The sequence below is a fragment of the Pleurodeles waltl genome, chromosome 10 (genome assembly GCF_031143425.1).
Source record: "Pleurodeles waltl isolate 20211129_DDA chromosome 10, aPleWal1.hap1.20221129, whole genome shotgun sequence".
Lineage (NCBI taxonomy): Eukaryota > Metazoa > Chordata > Amphibia > Caudata > Salamandridae > Pleurodeles > Pleurodeles waltl.
This window is the reverse complement of record NC_090449.1, coordinates 111,277,224-111,298,695: the sequence shown is the minus strand read 5'-3', so window position 1 is coordinate 111,298,695 and position 21,472 is coordinate 111,277,224. Positions and strand designations below refer to the sequence as shown.

Sequence of the window (21,472 nt, the reverse complement as noted above, 5' to 3'; positions counted from 1 at the left end):
GATAAATGTGAATGTGGTCAGATCTAAATACACTGGGGGACCAACTCCAGCAGGGAGCTAGTCAGGGAGACCAGCAAGGTCCCACAGAACAGTTACTTTCACAGAAGAAGCAGTCCTCTAGCACTTCAGGCATTTTACCTGCCTTGCAGTGGATTCCTACGGAGTGGTCCTGATGAAAGGGATTAAGGATGCTGAAGATGCTCCCAGGATCCTGTGGATGAAATGTAGTTGACAGAGCTCATCCTGCAGAGATTCCCCAATCCAGAAAGAGGGTGAGGGGGTCTTGGTTGCAGCGTCAACATCCCATGAGGTTCTCTCCAGTCTGGCCTGATTCCAATGGGCTACCAGTTGCCTGATGTTGCGGTCACAGGCCAATCCTTTTGAGTCGATAACATGCCTTCTGAGGGTACCAGAAACTCTCCGACAGCGCTCCAGGGATCAGCGAACTTGGGTGTAAGTGTATACTTCTGGTCTTGGTCCTTGGAGCTGCACGGTGGTGATAGCGACTTGAAGACTTTGGGCTTCTAACCTGACCCAGCAGTCTTCTTCAGCTGTTTTGTCCCTATGCTGCGAATAGGAGGCAAGTCGGCTGGCCCTTGGAATCTCTTGGCTTGACTGGGCTCTTGAGCAAGCTTCTTCCTAAACAGAACACAGCAGGCACAATCCCTCTCTTTGATAGCCAGCAGGTGCAGTCTTCAATGGATCAGTCTCTCTTTGCTGGTCCCTCTGTGCACAGGGTAATAATTCTTCTGTGCCAGGGGTGCCCTTTTTCTCTTTAGACAATATCCTTAGGTTAGGATGCGGTTGGTTGCAAATGGGCTACCAGGTTCCCTCCCTCCTGATGACCACTTCCTGGGAAGTGTGGCATCTGGCTACTCCAGGATGCACCATTCTGCACACTCCCATCAAGGCAAGACCACTCTCTCGACACTCAGAGCGCCTTAGCCCACCCCGTAGGTGTGGCTACGGGCCCCTGGAAAAACTGGTTTGACAACTGGCTTCTCCTGTCCACCTAAACAATAAAGCACCCCTCTTCTAAGTGCTACCCATTTGCCCTTCAAAGGTGGCTTCTCCTTTGAGGTTTGTCTTTTGGACTAACACCCGTGTGGCTTCCTGCAGGTGGGTGGTAACACCTCTCTCCTATGCAGGCCCCCTATTGTGTCCTTTCCTAGGACTCGTTAGCATGTCCCTCCAGGACAGCAGAAAGCTGTATGCAGAACAAGCCCTGTGTACATAGGTAAATAGGCACTGGAAACCTTGGGCAACTAAAGTGGCAACATCTGAAGTTACTTTTCCCACCAGTGACATTAAATTTGATGTAACCATTAAATAGGATTTAATACACCAATTCTTTTGCTACCAAACAGTACCAACCTTTAGGCGTCTCATTCAGAAGTTGGCAGGGCTGGGATGGTAGCCAGTAATTATTTACTTGCGAAAGGGGCTACCAGCCTTTCCACAGCAAAAACGAAAATCTTGTGTTTTTTTTTTCTTCTGCTAGAACATGTAAAAGTGCATGTTCCACTTTTTAACATACAGTGCCCTTCCTTAGGGCTTGTTAGGCCTGCCACAGGAGTGCGTTAAAAAGGGAGGCTTTGCGATTACTGTAAATGGCAAAGTTGAATTATCAGTTTATAACTGCCTTTCCAGAATGCACTGACAGATTGGGAGCCATCAATTACCTTGTCTCACTAAGGGTGGCACATGTGCTGCAGCCCCAGGGGCTTGGCTGCCCCTGATACCATACACTTGGGACTTACAAGGAACTTAGGCTGTGTCAATCGGGGACAAGCCAATTGAACATGCACCAATAAAAGGGTCAGAGCACATGCACTGTATCCTGTTTATCAGGGCTCAGGGTATTTCAGAGCCATTACATTAGTACCTAGTAGTCAAAATGGGGTCAAAAGTAAGGGTTAACCTGCAAAAAGCCTATTTCCTTACAGTGTATCAATCAGTATTATTAGAATGGTGTTGCTGCTGATGGCAGTTTTTTTGTTATTATTTTCTTAGATTGTAAAGTGAGGCAAGGTGGTCTTCCTTAGTAATTGACCGTTATGCATACTAAGCTCTGTGCTATTTGCCTCCACTGACATCACACTTAAGTTTCACAAAAAACATTTATTTTGCATATGGGACGACCCCCATTTTTAAACATGTGCTTTATATTCTTTTTTAGGTACCAGCCTCCTAACCTAGCAATCTCAACTCTTTACTGGAAGGCCTGGCCTTTGCTGTTAGTAGTGGCTGCTTTTAACCCAGAGAACATTGGTAAGTCTGTATGTAGATGCAATATTTTTTGTGTACTTTACATTTGTGAATAATAAGCCTTGCATAAAGTCAAATTTGATATTTCTTATTTATTTAATTGACAACCGTGTTTTATGTTCTTTGTGAAATATTGTCACTTTTGCTAGCTAACGTATTCTCTTTTCTTCAAGGTAAATAAAACGAGGGCTTGTATGATTTGTTTTAACATTTAAAAAAAAAAATTCATTCTGTGTAACAAACGTGTAAATTGCTTTGAATCAAATGCAAGCAGGTAAAATGTTGAAATAATTTCTTACTAGGCAAAGCTTTCAGTCATTAGTACACAACAGTAGCAGTGTATACAAATGAACGCATGAGGCAGAATGCAAACCTTTGCAATGATTCCACTTATGTCTGATTTTCTCAATAATTGTAGCATTGTCTTGGGTTTGCCATACTCTTCCAAATAGCTTAATGTGCTTCTCTGTATCTGTCTATCTATCATGTATATATTCATATATACGTAGCTAGAACTGGCAAAATGTTTTGTCACCTTTTAAAAGACTTGTTCTGTGCCTACTTTGAAAGAAATATAGTGATGACAATGGACTCTTGACAGAATGGTGCATTTTTTACAGTTTACATGTTCATGCCAAAATCAAGATATCTTGGTTGAAACATTTTTTTTTTACAAATGTGAAGGGCAGTTCTCAAACTAAACACCTAACATGTAGAACAAACTTCCTTTAATTCTTTATTCCAATATAACTTATTTAGTTCTGTAAAGATTATCATACCAGTTTGGTTGTAGTGTGGAAGAGTTTCTGGGTTTGTGACTACTGCATCAGAAAGCAGTTGATTCTGTGGACCTTTCTGCTTAAGAGTACTTGCTCATTAAATAATTTCTGGTTAAATTAAATGTGTATAATCTCTTACAAAAGGCTAATTTATATGAGACCGCAGAATCATTATTACTATAATCTAGCCACGACCAACTTTCAATTTTGCATTCATGGAGACTGGAGATGCCTTGACTCTCCATGCCTGCACACTCACAGCTCCAATGGATGTGCGTAATGTGTCACAGAGATAACCTTTTAAAAGTTTACATTCACTTTCGTCTAATTTCTGGCTTTGTAATCTTTCTGTTGCAGGTTTGACTGCATGGGAAGAATACCCAACTCTCAAAATGATCATGGAGATGGTGATGACCAAGTGCGTATTATCATTTTTTTGTTTTTATGTTTTCCTATTGAACTGTTTCTTCTTTTCGTTCTGCGGGGAGAGCATTAATATACAAGTATCCACAACAGCACATCACATTCCCACTACTGGAAAGTATTGTTATAAAAACTGCTTTATCAGTACCCAAGTTAATAGGTTTCAGTTCACTAACCTGTAGTTACTAAATTTATCTGAATTCACAAGCTGAACTTACTGTGTGAAGGCGTTATCAGTTGTGAACGATCAGGGTAATATACACAGCATTATGTGTGAGATTTTCCCACTTACCCTGATGCAATGGGATAGGAAGTTTATTAGCAGGCAGTGGTCCCACAGACTACCGCCTGCTCTTAAAAACTGAAAAGAAAACTTTTCATTTTTCTTTTTGGAAAACGGGCCTCAAAACAAACATTTGCAATGCAATGGGTCTCTCATTGGCTTGAGTTAGCGCTATTAGCATTGTAAATTCCTAAGTTTACTTTTCTTGCCACCTAAATTGAAAATGAAGAGTAAAACAGTTGACATAAGTGAGCCAATTCAAAGCACCATGGCTGCCATCAGCATGAACGCGAAGGAGAGACACAAAAAGAAAAAGATGTTCGATCGCAGTCAAACGTATCGGCAATCGAGCAATTATCCATGTAACAGGGGCAGTCTCCAGGGCGGCAACAAAACCGCCCCAAGGAGGGACAAACATGAAGCATTTACCAATGATAACAAAGGATTTTTGAAAGGCAAGCCCACTAACGAGTGAAAGTGATGACTGTGTGATAGGCGTGGTTAAAAGCCCACAATTCCTACAACAGGTCAAAGCACTTGCACGCTCGACCTAAAAAAGATTGCTTTAGACATGGTGGTCTGTTGACCTGAGCATGCCACCATCCCTGTGATTTCCAAGGGGTCGCTAACCGAGATCTTCCACAATAATATTTATGAGGTACGTCTATTTGCAACCCACTGGGAATCACAAAATTTGTAAAACACACATTTGTACATCAGTGTTTAAGATTACCAAATAGTGAATTGCACAAGTTCACTATTTGGTAATCGCAAACACTTAACTTCGTACATCTTTCCCTTAGTGCATGATCAGAGACTGTTTTCATACCACTTCTTCAGGCTTGTGCATGCCCACTCCCATGTGCTTGTGCATAAGTCATCTGCACAGTTTTGCACCTATGCTAGTTCCCTTTATTCCACCCTGCACTGTGCACTAGAACCTGAATCACTCATGCTAAGTGACTTCCTTCATGCAGCCATGTTCCTGTCATTTACAAGAATTGTTTGCTGTTTGTTTGGCAAACCGTATGCAGCAACTCTTTAACTTTAAGTCACTCTTTTTTGCATCACCAACTGTTTACAGCACCTGATCAGCATTACCTCTGTGATTTTTATGTTATTAATTCAAAGCATAGCTGTCATCTGTGCACTGGTATTAGTGCTAGGGCCTTCAGTAACAGCCTGGCTTGCATGCAGATTAGTGAGCTACCATCATGCTCTAAAAATGAACTTCATCACTTGAATGAAGAGTCAAAGGTGTGTATATTGGCACAGCTGTGGGACCAAGAATGCTCGGCCAGCAAGCTTCTCAACTATACGCACCCTTACATCCCTAAGGGCCAAAACCCTTACTTGCCCAGTTTAAATAGTTCAGGTTGTCAGGGGAAGGTGAAAGTAACATGTGGTACAACCATTTTCTACCCCATCACCTCTCCAGTACCTCGTTTTCTGTTTCAATCAAAATTAGGTTGGCAAGGTCCAGGAAACCATTGCCATATGTTCAGGGTCCTTTTGTGTCCAAACCCTCTTTTACTTGTGGAATTTCTTTGGAATTTTGGTTAGAGTCCCACTGAATTTCTATGTGTATTGATCGCGAAGTTCCTTTTCACTGTGGGATTGAGTCAATCACATTTTGAGTGCTGTGCTATTGACTTTGTGCACGGAGAGGTCAGTTACATCTCTCTGCTTAAATGCCAAGGGCCTCAGTCCATTCTAACTGTTTTGGAGGTGGGGTGTTGCATCTTGTAGTAGAACCTAGTTCCTCATGTAGCCATCTTCTGTCACAGTCTGATATGGCCTCTCTAGTGTCTGCCTTAACATCATCTTCTCTGAACTCTCCTTGTTCCTGTTTGGTGTTGGTGGCAGGGGCTGGTCATAATGGAAATATCAGTCAGTGAGTGAGCCTCTTCATGCGAGGAAGCAGAGAAGTTCTTGCTCCCAAGTGCTCAGACACACTCGCACTCCCCAGTGCACAAGTGGCACAGAAAGAAGAAAATGCACTGAGAGGTGATTGGTGCAGCTGTGTCTGATCTATAGGTCTGCTGCCAGAAGCACACTTGGGAGTTTCTTTTAACATCAGGGCTGCACTGGCAGAGGACTTAGTATCAGAGTCCCCAGCACAATCCCAGACTTTGGTCTTACAGTGTCCGAGTACCAGCAGTCCTTCTCCTTACTACTCCTATGATTACAATGTCCATGTTGGCTAACCTCCCGCCTCCACAAAATGGACTTATACCTCTGAGGTAGCCCTTCTTATCAGGAGCAGCAGAATCTAGAGTTCAAATGTCACGCTTCGATTACCACTGACCCAAGTCAAAGGTTGTTATGGTACTGACGTCTGCCTTTGGTTCAGGCTCATTTTTAGAAATCTTGAGTTCAAAGCGGATACCCACAGAGATTTTAACCATACATCTCACAGTCTCTCTGATCACCAGCGTGCTAGCCCTTCCCAGCAAAATTCACTCATCCTGTTACATATGTTTCAGTGTTATTTCATTGCAGCTTCATGGTGCACTATAATTTACCACAGAATGACAGTTGAGATGTGCAGGACTTCAGTGGAACCAACTTAGAGGCTTCCACTATATAAAAGTACACACAACACTTGGGCCACTGCTAGAGACCTAAAGGACTTGCACCTGGCCAGTTGGTATTACATGGTGCTAGCCACGGCCATCAAGGCTGTGTCCTTAGAGGCATTTGTGCCTGTGTGGAGAAAAAAACTATGTTTGCACTGGTGGCAGCATTGGGGCCTTCATAAAAGCAGCTCTCATCATCAAGTCCTGAGCCATCAAGAAGATTGAGCCAGTCTTAACAAGTCACACACCGGACCAATTAACTCAATTTCTCTATACAGTAAATATTGGTCAGTCATAATCAATCTCTTCTTTGTCCTTAAGAACCCCCTGCTCAGTGTGTTGTGATGATACACCCCACCTGAACATTGGGTTCAATATCTCCAATAGGTTGTGCGCTAAACTCTCTGGAGATGGTGCTTGACTCAGCAATAAACTTCATTGAAAAGCAGGAGGCTCAAATGGGCTGCAGTGTCTTCTCAGAAGTGTGACCGGTAAGGCACAAATAGTTCACTTTAAATCCATATCTCAACAGCACCCAGGCATTCAAACACCTGACAAATTCACCTAAATCACATAGGTCCAGAGTTTTTGGGTCACTGGCACCCGTTTTCCTCTCAGAACAAATTCACAATCCCTTGAGCAAGGAAAATCATATGATGTGAGTAGAGAAAATACTGTAAGTATTTCAAATTTGTGTAGGCTCTCTATGCGTGGAGCTCTCCTCCAACGCCTTGTTAATCTGGTTTTTGGGTTGTAGTGATATAGGAATGGTTCTATGTTGTGTCAGCTGGCTATATTGGACGTTGATATTTATTTATTTATTGGCCTTTCTTATAGTACCGTTTCCTTGTAGGAAACTGGGTTTTGGTTACAGTAGCCCACCTCACTTTTTGCCTGGTTATTAATGCAACTTTGACTAAAGTGCACTGGGTTTCTGCTAACCAGGTCCCCACTGCCAGTTTTTCTTCCCCAAAACAAGACACCTGGTCACTTGATCCCAAGTGGCAAGCCTTTAGCACCTCGTAAGATCTGAGTAAATAGTGACTCTGTTACTTCGAGCAGGGGTACTAAAGAGGGTCCCCAAAGAACGGCAGCACAGCTTGAGCCACTCGAAGGGACCCAGCACCAAATTTACATAGATAGCCACTGTGAACTGCGTGAAAGCCCCAAGAAGTGAAAACACAACATTGTACACACTTGTGTGCCATGTCTCCTAACACTGCCTGTTATATCATGTGTGATAGCATATCTGCATGAGCAAATATGCCCCTACTATGTCTTTGTCGATTCTTAGACATAGTAAGTGAACAGGGAAGCCATTTTAAGTACATGTGCTCGATACTGTCAATACGAGTTCCCAAGCTACATGATGGCTTCACCTTAGAGGTGCCCCCTTAAACTCTGCCAGCTACTAGTGTACTGGCCAACTAGTCATAGCCAGCCTGCCATCAACAGACATGCTTTTGACCCCCAGGGGCGAGAACCTTTGCTCTTGGGTGGTCAGGAACAAAGCCTTCTCTGGCACAGGTGTTACACACCCCTCCCAACAGGATGACCTGCAAATCTGAATTCCAAGGCAGGAGCATACTGCTTTTGGTATGCCTATCTGGCTGTCCTTAGAGGAGATGCCGACCCCCTCTCCCCTGCCCCAGATCCCATTTGGACAAACTTAGCTATGCAGGAGCGGTGTTGCACTTTCAGGCTGGACACACCTCTAGGGTGACCAGCCTGAAATGAACAGTCTTAAGAATTCCACCATCTTATGTGTGGTGGAATTAGGAATACTTGGACAGGGTGATGCCCACTCATTTAGTGGGCGTAGGTACCCCAATGGGTCTGTAGCCCATCGGCTATCACCTTTCACTCCCCTTAATGCCCCCAAAATGTATTATTTAGGGCACCCACTGATTCCAGGACCTCAGATCTTCAGTTGACACAAAGAAGGAGTGGACAAGAATCCTGCTGACCCGAGAACCGAGGAGCACAATGGACTTGGCGCCAACCATGCCAGCTGTACCCGACCCTTATGGAGCAACTGACCTGTCCTGCTGATTCAGCCTCAAAGAAATCGGGCTGCCAGTGCTTCGCAAATTGCCAAGAAGAACTTCCTTGGAGCAGAGGAGCTGCTTCCCTGCATTGGTAAGCAACAAAGAAGAACCCAGGTCTGCCAAAACCTGACACCGGACACCACCACTTCATCCGAGCATCCAAGCCCGAGCTGAAGTGGACCAATGGTGTAAGCATGGTTCCCAGGCCGTCCAGAGATGAAGTCCATCTTGAGTTCGCCCACTGTGGACTTCTCAAAGGCGCTTACAGCTTTTTTCTGGAGGCCTTCCTCAACCGAGTCCGCCTCTTGTGATGTAGACCTGACAGTCCACAGCATCTCTGCACCCAGCCACCCCAGACAGAAACAGAGAATCACTGGTTTCCCTATGTCCCTGAGCCTTGTGAGACCTGCATGCACTTGTTGGTTCAGTCGGACTGGACCCCCAGTTCAAGCCTGTAGCCTGTTTCTTTGGGCCCCATCCACCTCGATCTGTGACAGATACCTCTGCACCTGGCTGCCCCGGATGGAGGAGAAGAGGACCACTGGTGTCCCTACATCCCTGAGCATCGCAAGAACTGAATCCCCTAGGTGGTGGTTTCCTAGAGTGGACTTTCAGTCCCTACCGGCAGTATCTTTTTGACTGGACCAATCCCCCTTGACTTGACTGGGACACCTGATGCCTTAACACAACTCTGCACCTGGACGCCCAAGAGCCTCCCAAGATGACCCCGTTGGTATGGCCTTGGATCTTGCCCCATACTCACCTTAAGTCCTGGAAAACAGTCCTGTAAGTTTCTGTGGAGTACCTGTTTGCCATGCATGTTTTCTCTCCCTTAGGGTAACATGGTATCTACAAAAAAATGCATGTCCAGTTTTGAAAATTGTAAAAATTTATCTTGAATAGTACTCTCCTGATCTTGATGATCTTTGTATCTAAATTTATATAAAAGTATGTGTTATTTTCATAAATTGCTGTTGGATTTCTTTATTGAGTGTGTCTCACTTACTGCTTATGTGTTTGTAGTACATGCTTAGCAATACCCTTGGATATGCCTAACTGCTCCCCCACACCACCACAAAAGAGAGTATTTGGGGTGTTGTTTGTGCCTCTGTAATTCCTTTGGGGTTTGCATGAACAACACAGTGTGCCTCTTTTTGGTCAACTATATAAAGAGCCAGCTTCCTACATGAAGTTGCTTTGTAGTGCCTATAAGAGCAGATTTAGAAAGGAGTAGAGAACAGTTAGTCTTAGAAAAGCCATGTGTATCAACTCTGGAATGAAACAACTTTGTGATGGAATATGGCAGGGACAGGGAAGAATGGGAGCAAATGTTTAATCCGCTATTTTGCTCATTCATGTGTTTTGGTGCTTTTGGCCCCACTTTGTGGTGGATCATGCAGTGTGTTTGCTAATGTTATTGGTCTGGGTTTCTATATTGTGGCTTTTCTTCAAAACATTTCCCTGTACTATTTTCTTTTTTTTGTTTCATCCCTCGCAGAAACTCCTTGACCTGGTTTCATTGACTGTCTTGCATTTGATGTATGGGTTTTCAATATCTCGCTTGGTAATTTGGATTTTTTTTATTTTTCTTCCCATTCAGTAATTTCTCTTATCCTCCCTGCACCGTAACTGATGAAGAGACCAGAACTGAGCTCATTAATCGTGAACTTCAGATCTCCCAACGTGAGAAGCAGGAGATTTTGGCATTTGAGAGTCATTTAGCCGCTGCTTCAACAAAGCAGACAATTACTGAGAGCAACAGTCTGTTACTGTCCCAGCTAACCAGCCTGGACCCACAGTAAGTGCTCCCAATATTACTGCTGCTATCAATGAATGAGAATTGAGCGGAATTTGAGAGAATAAAATGGCCTTTCTCAAGGAGCATACTTTCACTGCTAACTAAATTGTGAAAAGTGCTGACTAGGTTTATCAGTAAAGGTAAAGATGCAGGGTTGACTGCTCAGATCACATCAACTATGATCATTATTCATATCATGTCGAGAGATTCTGCATCGTAACATCCTCACTGAGAATCATAAACACAGAATATTCCCATGCATCTGCCGGGATCCTGGAACACTTTGTCTTCAGATCTTGAGAAAATTACCTTTAGTAGAAGGTAATACCTCATTTGTCAACTTTTAGAGTTACCTCCAAAAAAGAATGACAGCCCTGCTCTTTTGACTAATATTGTATGTCTTCAGAGTCATTTAAACAAAGTAAAAATACCACATTTTTGCAGCACCTGACTACCGACCATGAATTTAAACAGAAACAGAGTTTTAAAGTACCTGAGGAGACAAAATGAAGCAAAAAAGATGCCTGTCAGGTCAAGAGATTCAGTGAGTGTAAGAGAAAAATAACCTGTTACTTAAAGGAGCCAGAAGCTTCCCTTCCCAACATGCACTGTACTGGCAGTGTGCCCCACATCCTCAGTTCTTCATGAATGGCAGTACAATGTGTATAAGAAGGAAACAAATTTATCAAATGCATTGACAACCGAGGAGAAGGGAGGGCTGTTTATGACTTCAGTGAGGATACCTACAGATACAGAAGTAGGAATATAAGTAAGTAACTTTTCCTTCTGCATTGTAGGATCCTCACTGATGTCATAAACACAGAACAGAATAGCAAGCGGGTTGTCAATACAATGTGATATGAAAACTGATATTGATCTTGGGTGTAGAAAAAACGTAGACATGAGGCAATAATGAATCGCACTAATTAAACAGATTTGTCAGAGTGGCCTGGACTAGCAAGGATTCTGCTCTTGAGTCGATTCTAAATCATGGGTCTCTAAACCATAGCCTGCGGGTCACATCTGGCCCTCTACAAGATTTCATCCAGCTCGCTGCAACATTAACATTAAAAGGATATCTATTTAGATATATATTCATCTATTAATAATAGGGATATGCAATTCCTTTGGACGCCTGTAGGTGGCAGCACAGCCTCTTGAATATTATAAATAATATAATAATAATATGTATTTTATATTATTATATCTATTATTTATACATTCATATGTCACTATTATATATTCTATATAATTTATATATTATTTATGATATGCACATTATATTATTATTTATATTGTATTTATTATATATTTATATATCATTATATTTAAAATAATTATCTCTGTTTAAGTAGGCATTGTTTCTTTGTAACTGACATTTCTCTTTTGTTCTACATCATATCCTGTTGATTACAAAAAAGATCCAAGTAAACCTTACTCCTGCATTAAAATTGTATTCATTCATTTATAAAACGGACTTTAAGCATGTGAATATTTGTTAAATATACGATGTGGCCCTCGTACTCAAAAGTTTGGAAACCCGGATCTAAACAGTAGTGTTTAGTAAAATTGCGAAACAATTTGCATATGGCTGCTTTACAAATCCCTCACTTCGAACATTTCTAATCCAGGCGATAGAAGTAGCCTTACTATGTGTAGAATGTGCGCTAGGTTCACCAGGAAGAGGTTTGTTAATTAACTGATAGCAATAGGATAGTCAAGAAACAATCCACCAGGCTATGGTTTGTTTTGATAAAGCCACACCAGTTCTCAGAGGTAAATAATTTATGAACAACTGATTTGTTTTGCAAATTTATTTAGAAATGGCCTGAATTCCTATTGTTTAGATTTCTTGGGTACCTAAAAATATCTTGAATAGGTAGCTTTTCCTCTTTGCTAACAAGGAACAGGTCCTATTTCACATTTTTGAAATAAGGGTTGAACCTCCTTTTTTATTGGCAGTAATTGATGTATGTGTTGATTTTGGTGGCAGTGTATGAGGGGGACGTTTGAACTGAATAGTTTCCATTTGGAATAATTCCTAGTACCCATTTGTCTGTGATTATGAGCTTCCACTCTGATAAATGATGAGACACTCCCTCCTGTCGGAGTACGATACAGAAGAGAGGGAGTATGATCCTCACTGTTTTGAGGTTGGTCTTGTCTTGGTGGAGAACTGCTGGTGGGTTAGATGTTGCTATTGTTGCCCTCAGCCTTGACAAATCCTAGACTGGAATTGGTGCCAACAAACATCAAGTACACAGAATGTGTGGAGAAAAATATTTTGATGCTGAAGAATCCTAGTCCCGCAGTGCCTCATAGGGAAAGCCACTTGCAACTGGCAGGTTTATTAGACTCATTGGAGAGAAGAGTGCCTTCAATGCTAAAAGACAAACCATCTGCAGTTGAAGGACCTAAAATGAACAAGCTAACAGAAGAATTATTAAGTCCCCAAAGTCCCATTGCCAACTATATTGCCCTTATAACGGGTGATACAATATGTTTGGTGTTATGAATGTTCAAGAGACCATGGGTAGGGCCCCAATCCCAGAGAAGATAAAACGAGGGGTATTGGAAGGGGGAAATAATAATTGATTGTATGGTGGAAAATGTCCTTGGTTGGACCTGTATTGTAAGCCATGTTAAGGTTTGAACAGGGAACTAGTCAAAACGAGTTACCCAGCTACATAATGACTTCACTGAATTCTATGGTGTTTGGTATTAAACACCTCATATTCAGAAACCCACACTGATTCCAGTGATGGATTTAATAATGCAGTCACCCAGAGGGTACCTTTGAGGATCACCCTGAAACTTTACTAGTCCTCTATTATGCTGGCTGGTCTCAACTGCCTGCCACCACAAATGCATTTTCGACCCCTTGCAGGTGCGAGCCCACTGTCTCTGGAGGTCAGGATCAATGCCTCCTCTGGCAGGAAGTGTTACGCACCTCCTCTGGCAGGAAGGCTAGTAAATCAGCATATCAAGGCCAGAGGATTCAAAACCTCATCCGTCTTTGATATGCAACCCCGGCTCCCCCCAGACCTGAGGCCCAGTTGGCACCAGGACAGATGGGAAAATAGATATGCTGGGAGGGTTGGTGGACTACAATGGGCTGCCGGATGTGACTCACAAAAGAGAGTTCCACCATCTTGAAACTAAGAAGTGCTCATATAGGGGGCACAGTGACCCCATGGGCAAGCCCATTGGCAACTACCCTTCACGCCCCTAAATGCCACTAAATTCAGTATTTAGATAGCCCCCGGACACCAGGAACTCACATTCCTCTGCCTGAAGGAGAAAGAAGGACAAAGAAGAGCCCATAGTTTGAAAATGGAGCGTTTGAAGGACACAAAGAGGTTATGCTCCAGGGGAGGGACCAACACAAGACAAACAAGGCAAGCCATTGAATAAGATGCCAGCAAATGAGAGTGACACTAAAGACAAACAATGGGTGGGCTTTGAGCTCACTTTAAGTTCTTGCCTAGCTGACAGTATTTTTTTTTTTTTCAACCAGAAAGCTGTGCAGTCTTTTAGGCTCGACCTAATAATATTTTTCATGCATCAGCTGTGCAACCTATCAGAAGCAGGATAGACTAGAAATGGGACAGGACATGGACAATAATAGGGTGAAAAAGCCATCAAATAAGGAGGATGGAACAGAGACATACAGTAAAGTCATTGAATCACGAACAAGGGTGACCCAAACCTACTCTGTCTTCTGTTGTACACAATCTAAAACTTGTAAAGTGAGACCTAAAAAAAAAACCCTGACTAATTAAACAATTAATGAAGCACACACACAAAATGGCCCTTGTTTTGTACGTATTTGAAACCACATAGTCTGAGCAAGAGGAACCCAGGGTTATCGCAACTGAAGAATAATGCTGAAAGAAATTCACTATGATTTGATGAGGCAGAGTTAAAAGCATCGCCAATTCAATGCTCTACTCGACAGGCACACACAACAGCATTGGGAAGAAATAGGGGAGCTAATGAAGCACCTCTCTGAGCGAAACAGAAAGAGAGCGACACAGCTGGTGGACAGTGGCAAGAATATTGCAAATACTTGTCTAAAATTGGCCCTGGGTGTAGCAGATGCATCAAGCCGCCAACTAATGATGGAAATTACCCTAAAACGCCACTTGTAGGTTAGAATTTAAGGTTTGAAACCGGAGGTCAAAGCTAATATCATAAACACCCCGTTCACTGGACAGCAGTTATCTGGTAACTCTCTGGATGAATGTTTGAATCAGTTAAAGAGAGACGATGAAACTGCAAAATCTATGGGAGATTTTCAACTTCCTAGAGGCTCCTTCCCTACAAGAAGACTATTTTCTAGGGGTAGTTTTCAAACCGGGAGTATCCACCACAGTTTTCAAGGGAGCATACAAACAGCATCATCACAACCAAGTTGGCAGTACCACCATCAAGGGAGGCATTCCTTGAAGGGAAGATTTAGAACCAGAGGACAGACAACAAGAGGATAAGCCCTTGCAAGCAAGTGACTGCACTGCAGCACCAAACAAGGCTTTAAAGATTCAAAACTACAAAATGCAAAGTTACGTCCCACTTTACTAGTCAGTGGAAGGTTAAAACTTTTCCTCCAGGAGTGGAGGAAAATCGAACTAATAAAATACTCACCAGCAAAGGGGCCAAAGAAAAAGATAAATTCAAAGCAGGAGACAATTCGACTTTTCAAAGAGATCGAAGAGTTACTAACCAAGCAAGATACAGACCCATTACCAAAGCAAGAAATCAACAGGGGAAATTACTCAACATATTTCCTAATCCCCAAAGTAGATGGGTCAGTAAGACCAGTTTTTGACCTCAAATACTTCAACAAATTCATAAAAACTCAGTAGTTCAAAATGACAACTTTGCAAGAAGTTATTCTTCAACTTCAGGAAGAGCACTACATGGCAGCTATAAACTTAAAGGATGCATACTTGCACATACTAATGAATGCAAAACACAAGCAGTATTTAAGATTTGTAGTAGGGGAAAAACACTACCAATTCAAAGTAGCCTTTGGAATAAGATCAGCACCAAGAATGTTCATAAACTGCCTAGCGGTGGTAGCAGCACACATCAGAAGGGGAGGGATACACATGTATCTGTACTTGGCGAAACGCAATCTTACCAAAAACGTAAGGAGGACATTGTAAGGGTGATAAAAACGCTACATTTTCTAGGTTTTTCATTGAATTTAGAGAACTTATCTCCCGAACTAGAACAGGAGAAGTTGTTCTTAGAAGCAAAATTGAACTCCATTCAAGGGAAAGCATTCCCTAGTGAGAAAAAGACGCAGTCTATTTTGGAGGAAACACTCTGTTATCAGAAGGAGCAGGCTGTGACCGTGAGGATTGTGGAGAAGTTGTTAGGAAAGATGGCATCATGCATTCCTTTAGTCTCATATGTGGGACTACACATGAGACCAATCCAGGAATGGCTTCACAATGAATAGTCTTAAGTGTTGGGGAGTTGGGAGGATCTAGTGGAACTGATGCAGAAGGTTCAGGAGGAAATAGCGTGGTTCAGCAGGGAAAACATTACTCGGGTAAGGCTGTTTCTGCAACCAGCTCCTACAATAATTATAACTAAGGATGCATCACATATGGCATGGGGAGCTCACATGGGCTTGCTAAAAATAAGAGGGATCTGGAACAATTAGGATGCAGTACAACGCCTAAATTGGCTGGAATTAAAGACTGTTTTTCTTGCCATGAAGTATTTCAGAAACATTCATAGAAAGACAATCTTAATTCAAACAGACAACATGATTACAATGTTTTACATCAACAAAAAGGGAGGAACTCAAATCCCTGTCTTTCTCAAACCTAGCTCAATAGCTCTGGAATAGGGCAATTCAAAGAACAGGGATTCAAGCGATTCATCTATCAAGGAAGGAAAATTACGTGGCAGACAAACTAAACAGACAGGCCTCATGCTCACACAAGTGGAAGCTAAACCAAAGACTGGTCCAAGACATTTTCAAAAGATAGAGAACATGCCAAAACTTTAAATCTAGACAACTACACCCTCAATCTCAAGGAAATGCCCTTTCGATAAACTGGTTAGGGACATTTGCATACACCTTTCCATCAGTTCCAGTGTTACACAGAGTGATCAACAAATGCAAATGGAGCCACATGACACTGATTCTAATAGCGTCTCAATGGGCAAAACAGTCATGGTACTCCGAGATAGTACAATTGGCTGAGGGAAATGTTCATCCACTTCCAAGAAGACAGGCTCTGCTGTCAATGGAAAACAGAAAAGTACTACATCCAGAGCCAGAATGTTTCAAATTAACGTCACGGCTCCTGAAGAGTTCAAATTCGGCAGCAGGTGAGGCTGCCAGAAGATACAATGTCCGTATTATGAGAGGCTAGAAAACCAATAACAAGAAATGTTAAAGGGCAAAATGGAAAAGAGTTTCACTTTGGTGTGTGTGACATAAAGTAAACAAAAGGATCACAAGAGAAAAGGCAATTTTGAAATACTTAACTAAGCTCTTACAAGTGGAGCTTACTTATGCTTCTTTGAGAGTTCAGCAGAAGGGTAAAAGTTTTTTTCACAGCACCAGTGGTGAAATGATTTCTAGCAGGAGCAAAAAGCAACTACTTGGAACCTAAATTTAGTACTTACACAACTCAGGAAAAATACATTTGAACCATTACACAAAGCAAGTTTGTAAATGTTAACATTAAAAACTGCTTTTTTAGTAGCTATTACATCCTTACGCATGGTCAGTAAGTTACAGGCATTCACTATTCAAAAACCTTATTCTCAAATTCACAGAGACAGAATTGTCATGAGAACAGATCCACATTTTATACCAGAAGTGATTTCAACGTTTCATATTAACCAATCTATTCAAGTTCTCAGTTTCTTTCAAAATCCAAAAGACAAAGCAGAAAAAAATCTACACACATTAGATGCAAGATGTTGCAACATATGTTACATTGAAGGACAAAACCCTTTAGAAAAACTCAACAATTGTTTGTAGCCTTCGCAAAAAAACTATCTGGGAAAAGCAGTGACGAAGAACACTATTGCAAGATGGATTGCGCAATTGATTCAATTATGCCACTCCAGTGCAGGGGAGGCATTACATTGGGCACCGGGAGCGCACTCAACACGGAAGAAGGACGCTACTATTGCCTTTATGTGAAATACTCCTTTACAAGAAATATATATGGTAGAAACTTGGGCTTCAGTGCACACCTTTACAAAACATTACTACATTGATATACAAATGAACAAGGAAGCTCAGGTGGTACAAAGGGAGTAAAGGCATTTGTTTATAAATCAATACCCAGCTTTATCCCAACCACTACAGTAGTACAAACTGCTTTAAAATCAAGGCATAGCATGTGAAACCAGAAAAGATTCACGTTGCAAAACGCAAAGTTTCTTACCTGTATGTGTAGTTTTGCAACTTGACAATTTTCTGGGTTCACAAGAGACCCACCCACCTCCACCAAAAAGATGTGGGATAGAAATGAAAGAAAAAAAAAAAAAAAGAATCTGAAGATGGTGAATTGGGAAGGAGACATCAACAGGAATCACCAAATGGAGGTTCAATCAACGCCCACCAACAAAGAAAAGTAGAAAAAGATGAACTAAAAAATGTGGGAAAATAGTAGAAAATCCAGACCCTCCCACTAGATGGTGGATTAATGCACAACATGTGAATCCAGAAAATCTTCAAGTTGCAAAACTACACTTTATGTAAGAAACGTTACTTTCTCACAAGGCTACCCTTTCCACTTTGTCTCTTCCTGTGGGTTTGTCCCTCAGTCAACCCCAGGATACCGCTCTCTATCGTATACTAAGATGGGGCAAGCTGCCTTCTCTAGGGAGGATCCCTGGGTACACCCCTGGGATGGACTCTTCATTATGAGACACTCTTCCTGAAAAACCAGTTCTGCTACAGGTTTTCCCCTGTGGAGGAGATGCCAGCTTGTCTGCCTACACAAAGCAGTGGATGTAGGAGGCTGGCCTGGTTTTGTACTGGGTACCAAAGGTACTTACACCTTATACCAGGTCCAATTATCCCTTATTAGTGAAATGTAGGCAGTGTCTAGAAGCCAGGCTGTCTACAGGCAGCTGTAGCTGAGCAGCCAAGGTTTATCTAGGAGACATGCAAAGCTCTTGCAATATCACTGTAGTCACACAGTACTCGCACACATGAAGGAATATACTCAGTGTTACAAAAATAAAGGTACTTTATTTTTAGTGACACAATGCCAAAAATACCTTAGAGACTATACTGCTTTAAGAGGCAAGTAATATACACAGTATATACACTAATATGCAGTAATAGCTGTAAAAACAGTTAGAAAACAGGGCAAATAGTGAAAATCACAATAGGTTGCAATGGGCCTAGGAGGAACACAAACCATATACTAAAATAGTGGAATGCGAAAGTCTGTTTCCCACCTAGGCAAGAGTAGTGTGTAGCGGGGCGCTGTGAGTGTAAGGATATACCAAAGGTAAGTAATAGAGCCCAGGATAACAGGAGAAAATCACAGTAAGTTTCCTAGAACACACAAGAAGTCGTGATAGAAGATTATGCAAGAACCAGAAGAGACTGGAAGACACCAATGATGGATTCCTGGACCTGAAGACCTGTGGAAGAAGGTGACCAAGTCCAAGAAGCACTGAAGAGTTCAGGGAGAACAGGAGCCCCTGCTAACCTGGATGAAGGTGCAAAAGACAAACCACTGGTGAAAAGACAAAGTCAGTTATGCACCCAAGAAGACAGATGCGGGTCTCTGGTTGGTGCAGAGGATGTCCCACACTGGATAGATGATTACAGTCTGGTTTGCGTCACTGGATTCGGCCAACAAGCCTTTGCACACGCAAAGCTCGCTGTTAGCGGAAAATGGTGCTGCCTGGGACCAGGAGGGACCTGGTGGCCTCTACCAAGGAGGGCGAGACAGAGGGGGGCTCACAGCAACTCAGAGAGCCCTCAGAAGACCAGGCAGCGCACACACGAGTCCCACAGCACGGGGAGAAAGAAGGTGCAAATGGAGGCCCGCGCAGTACGACACAAGGGATCCCACACTGCCGGAGAACCACTCAGGAAACTGCGCGTTGCAGGAAGAAGTGCTGGGAGCCAAATCTGTGCTGTGCACGAAGAACTTTGTGGAAGGTCGCACACAGGCCTTGGCAACTGCAAATCACATGGTGCACAGGGGTACTGTCTTGCGTGGGGAGGCAAGCTCTTACCTCCACCAAAGTTGGACAGCGGGACCTTGGGACCGTCGGGACAATTTCAGTCCACCACCCGTGTTGCTGTATCCACGCACTTTGTCAGGAGTGGGGACCCACACCACCGGACGTCATTGCAGAGGGGTGCCTGCTGAAGCAGCGAAGTGACTCCTTCACTTCTAGGGAGACTCCTTCGGTTCTTCTGGTGCAGGCTGAAGACAGGCAGTCCACGGAGGATGCACAACCTGGAAACAGTTGTAGTTGCTGGTAGAAGCTGAAGATACAATGTTGCAGAATTCTTCCTTGCTTCTTTGTTGCAGTTTGTAGAGTTCGTGGAGGGTTCAGCTGAAGTTCCGTTAGTAGAAGATGAAGTAAAGGATGCATAGGATTCCTGTTGGAGTCTTGCAATCTGAATCTGAGGAAACACCCAGAGGAGAGACCCTAAATAGCCTTGAAAGAGGGAGTGGTCAGCTACACAGGTAAGCACAGATCAGGGGAGGGCTCTGACGTCACCTACTGACCCTGGCCACTCAGATGCTCCCAGAGTGTGCCACCACCTTGGAATCCAAGATGGCAAAACCCAGGGACACTCTGGAGGAGATCTGGGCACCACTCCTGGGGGGGGTGATGGACAGGGCGGGAGTGACTCCCCTTTCCTTTGTCCAGTTTTGCACCAGAGTAGGGACTGGGGGTCTCTGAACCGGTGTAGACTGGGTTATGAAAGGAGGGCACCATCTGTGCCCTTCAAAGCATTTCCAGAGGCTCTGGGAGGCTACCCCTCCCATGCCTGTAACACCTATTTCCAAAGGGAGAGGGTGCAACACCCTTCTCCCAAAGGAAATGATTTGTTCTGCCTTCCTGAGCTTGAGCTGCTCAAGAAGCAGGAGGGCAGTAACCTGTCTGTGAGGTGGCAGCAGCTGGGACTGCCTGGAAAACCTCAGAAGGCTGTTATGGCAGTACTGGGGGTCCACTTTGGAGCCTCCAGAGTGCATGGAATTGTAAAACCAATACTAGAATCAGTTTTGGAGTACAATTCCCAGATGTTAGGCATCTTACATGGCCATATTCGGAGTTACCATTGTGAAGCTGGCCATAGTTATTGACCTATGTTGAGTGCACGTGTAAAATAGCATCCCTGCACTCACGAAGTCCAGGAAAATGGTCCTGGACAACGTGGGGACACCTCTGCTAGTGCAGGGGTGCCCACACACAGAGGTACTTTGCACCCAGCCTTCAGGTTTGGAAGGCCTGACCTATAGGTGACTTATAAGTGACCCGTTGTAGGCTGTAATGGCAGCCCTGCAAAAGCATTTGCATGGGCTCCCTATGGGTGGCAAAAGTAATGCTGCAGCCCATAGGGATCCCCTGGAACCCCAATGCCCTGAGTACCTAATTACCGTATACTAGGGACTTATAAGGGGTCACCAGTATGCCAATTTGGGATGAAATACTGGGTTACCAGTATGTAGTGACAGATTTGGGAAAAGAGAGAGCATAAGCACTGGGGTCCTGGTTAGCAGGAACCCAGTGACACAGTCAAACACACTGACAAACAGACCAAAGTGGGGGTAACCATGCTAGAAAGAGGCTACATTCTCACAGTAGAGAGACAAGGGTGTTATCAGCATTTGCTTCACTGAGGTGACGGACTTTTTGAAGTGGGCCATTTGTGGCCTCCACTTAGTAGTCTTCCTGCTGGAGTAGGTCACACGTCCTCACTTTAGCAGTTCTGTTTAACACTTCATATCAGGTGAGGCAGCCTGTTCTTTTGAGTGACATCTGCTGCAGATAAACAGGAAAAGATTCTGAAGACTTGGCCAACAAAGTGGTGACTACCTAAAGTCACTGTCTGTTAAAGGTTAACTTAAATCCGATCCCAGCAATGAATTGGGCATATTAAAACAATTAATTTAATACCTTGGAGTAATTTCTATGGTGGTCCCAAATGGAACTTAGCACTTAACACAGAAGTGCTTTGTTCGCTAAATAAATTCTAGAATGTTCTGTTGTGACAATTTGTAAATAAAATATGATGGTATGTTTGAACCTTAACAAATGTAAATTTGACCGGA

The 21,472-nt window shown here is 43.1% G+C and overlaps 1 protein-coding gene across 1 annotated transcript in view; it reads left to right on the top strand.

Moving 5' to 3' along the window:
• The window catches only part of INTS1 (integrator complex subunit 1), a 494,737-nt gene that overhangs the window by 126,432 nt on the left and 346,833 nt on the right, over positions 1-21,472 (top strand). Inside the window, exons 17-19 of the mRNA XM_069209905.1 lie at positions 2,180-2,271; positions 3,405-3,465; positions 9,981-10,178. Of these exons, the coding sequence (XP_069066006.1) occupies positions 2,180-2,271; positions 3,405-3,465; positions 9,981-10,178 (351 nt within the window). The remainder of the gene's footprint in view (positions 1-2,179; positions 2,272-3,404; positions 3,466-9,980; positions 10,179-21,472) is intronic.